General features: G+C 34.6%; 1 protein-coding gene across 2 annotated transcripts in view; it reads right to left on the minus strand.

The window, feature by feature from the left end:
* Positions 1–5,720, minus strand: part of LOC138306886 (serine/threonine-protein kinase 26-like) — a 52,627-nt gene extending 46,907 nt beyond the window's left edge. Inside the window, exons 1-2 of one of the 2 annotated variants that reach the window (XM_069247407.1) lie at positions 5,430–5,720; positions 3,381–3,395 (exon numbers count right to left, since the gene is read on the minus strand). In XM_069247407.1, coding sequence (XP_069103508.1) covers positions 3,381–3,395; positions 5,430–5,438 — 24 coding nt within the window. In that variant the 5' untranslated portion in view covers positions 5,439–5,720. The remainder of the gene's footprint in view (positions 1–3,380; positions 3,396–5,429) is intronic. The other variant, XM_069247408.1, reaches the window with a different exon arrangement.
* Between the last annotated feature and the right edge of the window lie 1,137 nt (positions 5,721–6,857).

Below are 6,857 nucleotides of genomic sequence, written 5' to 3' on the forward strand. Positions count from 1 at the left end.
GAGGGGTGGGGTGGGGGAGAGACTTTCAAAAGTATTTCCTCATAAATTTTTAGTTTATGACAGGCTACAATTTTATGTACCTTTCATTTCAAGATTGAACCACCAGTGACTATCTATTTTTTATTGATTAAGTACTCCAGGGTTGGTTGTACAGTACCTACAGGTAACTTGAGGTAGGTCTGTGTGAAGCTATTACAACACACTAGAGAATGTAAAAGGTTTACTCCCAGAGAACCAGGAAGTGGCCCGATACTGTGAATCATATAACAGCCTGTAGCTGGATAGTTTACACTGGAAAACACCTTCAAAATCAGATCTACCAGTACAATAAATCTACATCAAATTAAGCAAAGTAATTTTACTGGTGTACATTTCACAGCTAACAGTTCTTATCATTTAAATGATATTTAATTACTGTGTATAGGACAAGAGTTTAACTTTTATAATCGACACTCTCTGGCTAATATAAATTAAATAAAATCTATAGACTTCTCTTCAAAGTCATTTGACTTGTTAAAAATCAATGTTTCAATTTTTTTTTTTTTTTTTTTTTAATAAAATCACAGGTATGAATGTAAGTATACTCTTTTATGTGATTGCATATGAGTTTTGTATATATAAATATTATCACACATATACATTTATCATATACATAAGTAGGTCAGATTCATATCTGATTTTTTTACTGAAGTGTTTTTTTTAACCCTCTGCCTAATTAGTTCATTGGAAAGCAACTAAGGAAGTTTAATTGGTGAATTTCATATCGCCTAATTATAATCTGTGCAGTTCAAATAAACATAGAAACTATGCACACATTTTGATGAACAGATAGATTTTCTCCACAAAACTTTACAATACAACAATCCAAATTCATGTAGTTAATTAGGAATATCATTTGTATCTGCTTTCAATAAATGAAAAACATATAACCCCTCCCACCCCCGGTATTTATGTTTTAGCTAAAGTTAACCTTTGAAAGCATTTAATTTAATTTTAAAATATATAGGGCTGTTATTGATATACTGGGTTAATGTTAATTAGTATCGATATATTGAAAGGAAAATATCATGATGTATTGATATAGTATATATTACATTGTATATCGAAACAATGGTGTTGTTGAGAAAAATATGAAATCCGGAACGGCTGTTTTGTGTATTAGATAATCGGTTTATGAACGAAAACAATTACATGTCACTCGGGAACCGTTCATTGCTGAGTATTTCATATATATAATTTGTGGTAATAGTGAAAAATTAATTGAGTTAAAATGATCACAAACCTTACAAAATACAGTTGGTATACTGTAAACAAGAGATCCCAGAGGGATCTTGGTGCCCACCATAGAATGATCTATGTCTGACAATGGAAAGAAGGATCTTTTCCCTGCTTTTCAAACTTTTTCAAATATACAACATATGATATTTAAGACAAATCGCTTTATTGTTCTCTGAGAATCAGCTGTGAAATCCAAGATGGCGACAGGTTGGCCATCTTGTTGACCAATCAGTTCAAAAGGTACTATGCACAACTAAAGCCCAAGGGGAAACTATGCATGAAATATGAGAGATATCCCTTCAGTAATTGCAGACAGATAGCGATAACTATCCAAATACAAGATGGTTGCCTGGCGGCCATCTTGTTGACCGATCAGTCTAAAAATGCAATATGCACAACTAGGGTCATAGGGGAACATACATATGACATTTGAGAAACAACCCTTCAGTACTTTCTGAGATATAGCGGTAACAAACTTTAACTATCAAAATCCAAGATGGACGCCAGTCGGCCATCTTATTCACTGATCGGTCCCAAAATGTAATATGCACAACAAAGGTCCTAGGGGAATCTACATATGCCATTTGAGAAACATCCCTTTAGTACTTTCTAAGAAATAGCGGCAACAAACTTTAACTATCAAAATCCAAGATGGCCGCCGGTCGGCTATCTTGTTGACCGATCTTTCTCAAAATGTAATATGCACAACTTGGGTCCTAGGGGAACCTACATATGAAATTTGATAAAGATCCCTTCAGTACTTTCTGAGAAATAGCGGTAACAAACTTTAACTATCAAAATCCAAGATGGCCGCCAGTCGCCCATCTTGTTGAGCGATCGGTCCAAAAATGCAATATGCACAACAAGGGTCTTAGGGGAACCTACATACGAAATTTGAGAAAGATTGCTTCAGTACTTTCTGAGAAATAGCGGTAATAAACTTTAACTATCAAAATCCAAGATGGCCGCTGGTCAGCCATCTTGTTAAGCGATCGGTCCCAAAATGCAATATGCACAACTAGGGTCCTAGGGGAACCTACATATGAAATTTGAGAAAGATCCCTTCAGTACTTTCTGAGAAATAGCGGTAACAAACTTTAACTATCAAAATCCAAGATGGCCGCTGGTCGGCCATCTTGTTGAGCGATCGGTCCCAAAATGCAATATGCACAACAAGGGTCCTAGGGGAACCAACATATAAAATTTGAGAATGATCCCTTCAGTACTTTCTGAGAAATAGCGGTAACAAGAATTGTTAAGGGACGGACGGACGGAAGGACGGACGGACGACGGACCACGGACGAAAGGCGATTTGAATAGCCCACCATCTGATGATGGTGGGCTAAAAAATAATACATAATTCGTTGGCATTTAAAATTCCAACATTACTTGGTGAAGTAGGCAGGTCATCAAGTCCAATTTCAGTTTGACATTGTATCAATTTCAGTCATTGTATCAATTTCAGAAAATAGGAATCGATATTGTATCGAAGATGAGAATCTTAAATACATCGATTTCAGAAAATAGGAATCGATATTGTATCCGATGATAGATCAATATCGTTTATAACAATGATAGCTCTAAAAACATGCGTATATTTTATGACCTATCAAATTTTCAACCAAACATTTGATTTTTCTATACTTGATTACTCGAATACAGTCATGCCAGTTTTACTATTACCATTAGAATGTCAAGATAACAGAATCAGACTGCACATTTTCCCATTAATACAATTGTTTCAACTTCTTTTGATCCCCCCTCCCCATCCGGTTGTTTTAACAGAAGATTACCCATCATTGAACTGTAAAAAGAGAAGCAATTTCATAAGATTTTTCAATCTAAGCACATCTTGGAACTTCTGTAAGCTTGCATTTTCTGTGTAGGCATGAGCGACAAGAAACCAGCAGTTTTGGTTTTGCATACAGACTACAGGCCTGCATGCATGCAGCACATGGGCATGTTGGTGTCTTATAAATATCTATACAAGTGCTCCCTCAAGTTTGAATGAAAAGCAAAAATAACGCATCTAATATTGGATCTAGTTTTTCCTTCAGCTGCTATCATCTGGCACCAGCAAATTGTTTAAACTTCATACTCACCAGTTCATCAATTTTCTTTTGGTTTAAAAAATTAGGTAAAATATACAAATAATTGGCTATAGATAAGAACAAGAGGCCAAGTGGCCTTATCAGTCACGACTTATTTGACAATTTATTATTTGACAATGCATAGTTTTTAAGATGGTGAGTTTAATTTGGTTTTGTGTCATCTTGGATTTTGGAAAAACAGTGGAATGTGTTTATAAGGATGATATGACAGTGCTTCTTATATAATTTTGATCTGATCATGCACCAGTGACGTCTTTCCTTTATATTTTCAGTCGTTGTGGTGCTTAATTAGAAGACTTTAAAATGTACGATATGTGTTTTTCATGATGATGGCAGAGATGGTAATCTTGGAATTTACATTAATCGAAAAAACATCACAATTTATTAGTAAGGACAATGGACCACAACAGGATTATCTGTAGTGGTACTTCAGGAAAGTTTAAGCTAAATAACCTAAAGGGCCCTGGTAGAAGTTGAAAAGCTCTACATGGGTTTTAATTATTGTTAGACAGACTGCAATATACATACCCAGATGTTTAATTAATTATCAATATTATCATCAATTCTGCTTTAAAGGCCCACTACCTTTCCGGAGCAAAATTTAAAGGTTTCTTAAAAACATTAATAACAAAAGAAAATATATATTGATGGCTTAAGAAGATGTTACAACACCAAACATATGCAAGATTTCCTGTCTAATGTACGATAACAGTGGAGATTCATTTCGCTGTTTTGCCGTCTGGCGCAGTGATATTCAACTACCGTGCGGCATTTAGGACGACGGCGGGAAAGATAAAACGACCCGCGTTATGAAAATTAACATTTTATTTATTCTAATTAAACAGTTCTGAAGGTGATGGTAAGTGTGCTAGTAAACGTATAGTTAATAACTTCTGCGACTCTACAAAATTATTGATCTCGTTTTACATTCCTATTTTAAAAATCAAAAGCCGTTTCGGAAAGGTAGTGGCCCTTTAAAGTTAAATATAACTGAAAGATCAAAATGGCTTCAATCAATGAAGTCATGTTAATTTGGAAACACAACTCAGTGACTTATGATTAACTGTTATTCTACATTTTACACAATGAAATCAAATATCTTTTAAACAAAATATTTTAATGAAATGTACTGGATTTTTATAGTAAATGAACTAAATTTGGTTCGGTGAAATTGAATTCTGGAATAAGAAAGCATATCTTTTGTTCATATGTTGAATATTTTAGTTTCTCTCTTTTAAGTAGTGGTAGTTGATCGTGAATACAAGCGGACAAATCCTTTCCAGAGTTTAGGGATCACCAGATGTCAAACTATTTTTAAGAAACCACATGCGCCATATCTGGAATTGAAAGATCTTTGCAGGGAGCCATTAACATATAAACCTAGACCCTAGGTTAGTCTTAGCTATGTGTTTGGAGTAAATGTGTTTTTACTGACAAGATGTTGTAAGGTTAGTGACCCTACAGACTCAAATTAAAGCTGGTCTGCATATATTCTGACCTGTACCTTTTAGTAAGGAACGTTAACTAGTTTCTTTCAATAAGAAATTCTATTTGTGTTGTTTTTTATCGCTTTTTTAGCTCATGTATCAAATTACTTTAACAGTGTTGGATGTTAGTATCTAAGCTTACCCTACTAGTACATGTATTGTTTACATCCACCTCCATCCCTAAGCAGTGTAGTACTGCAATCAAACCACTGCCACTAAATAGCTATATAGGGAATGCATATAGTTTGATTTCTATATACTGGTTACAGAATCAGAATATGTAATTACTAATACACGTACGTCATTAACAAATCATTATATATATATATATATACGCTGGGCCATATCTTGAACGATCACACACCTAACTTTTGAGAGTGTGAATCGTTTATTTTTTAAGTAAAGGGGGGGGGGGTTAAATTTGTTTACAATGTGGTGGCATACGTCACCGATATAGGACATCAATATAAGCTGAGCGATCGAGTGCATCTTACCTTTTGAACGATATCAGAACGACATTGTACATATCTTATCCTCAAAAAATCATGCTTACCTGTGCCATTTCAGATTCCAAATAGGTCTATGCAAGTTTTGAGAAGTGCTCCCAATATTCTCTTTCAGTCCTGTATGACGAAGTTTGCGGTTTCTTATAATGTTTGCATAAGTCTAAACTCATGCAAAGTATCATTAAATAATTCAGTTATTTTGGAATTTATGGAAAATCCTTTCAGGTCTCTCTATATTTCCTAACTCAATCCATTTCGCCATCGTTACTCGATTCCTGATTTGGACAGCCATAAAAATTCCGCCATCTTGTTTCAAGGGTGTGTCCTTCTTTCATAGCGTGTAAATGAGCAGTCAAATATAGTTCTCATATCACCTTCATTCGTTTCAGAATGTGGCGAAAATGCGTCTTTAATATCAATAACATAAACACTCGGTGATATAAAACGTGCTTATGTGGTCACAATTTTAATAATGGTACGAAAATAAATTATGAAACTGCATCCTTGCGCAAAATAGCAATGTTGACCTTTCACCCTCAGGTAAAAATCCTGTACTAGGGGAGGTAACTCCTGCGATCGGGAACCGACTAGCGAAACGAGGAAGTTTTTGATTAGACTGACAAAATGAACGAAACTTGAACTGATCTTAAACAGACTGTTATTCTGTTTTATGTTGTTTTCCATACAAAGTGACATTTCTGACATTCCTTTAGCATTCATTTTTTAACTCCAATGTTTATTTTTATAATTATTTGAAACAACTCTAAAATCAGATATTTAGATAGTACAATGTAATTAATTACAAAAATCTCAAAATAAATTTAAAGAAAAAACACTCTAAATTGAAATTTTTCTTCTCTTTAACAATAACATGACATTTCTTTTTCTTCCCCACCCCCATATATTATGAAATATATCTTAATATATATATTTTTAAACACGTACGTAAACAGTAAACTAATTACAGGGGCGTAGGAAGCCCCCCCCCCCCCCCCCCCCCCCCCCCCCCCCCCCCATTTTCGCCGACTGAAATTTTCTAAAAATGTTTATTTGAAAGAAAAAAGGGTCCTCCTGCACATTTTTCGTACTTCATTCTAGAAAATTTTCCGCTGCGCGGCGTATTTCCTAAAACGTTCAAGCACATAATGACAAACCTTAAATAGGCCTAGTCAAAATTCAATACACAGGATTTTATGTACTACCTAAAAAAATTCTCTTAAAAGATCAATTTGTTTATGTCTTAGCGAGACAATATTAATTCATTTTTTATGTTACACAACCATGTGCCGATGGTGTGAAGCCGGTGTATTCAGATCGAGTAGGGTTGCATAATGTTTTGACGACACAATTATCATTTCTAAATGCAAGCAGCTTTAAATAGAAAAATTACCATGTTAAGAACGCTTTATAATCATTAAAATACATCGTAAAACTCATCTCAGCCATTCTAAACCGTAATTTTTTTCCGGGGTAGA

Source organism: Argopecten irradians, chromosome 14 (assembly GCF_041381155.1).
Source record: "Argopecten irradians isolate NY chromosome 14, Ai_NY, whole genome shotgun sequence".
NCBI lineage: Eukaryota > Metazoa > Mollusca > Bivalvia > Pectinida > Pectinidae > Argopecten > Argopecten irradians.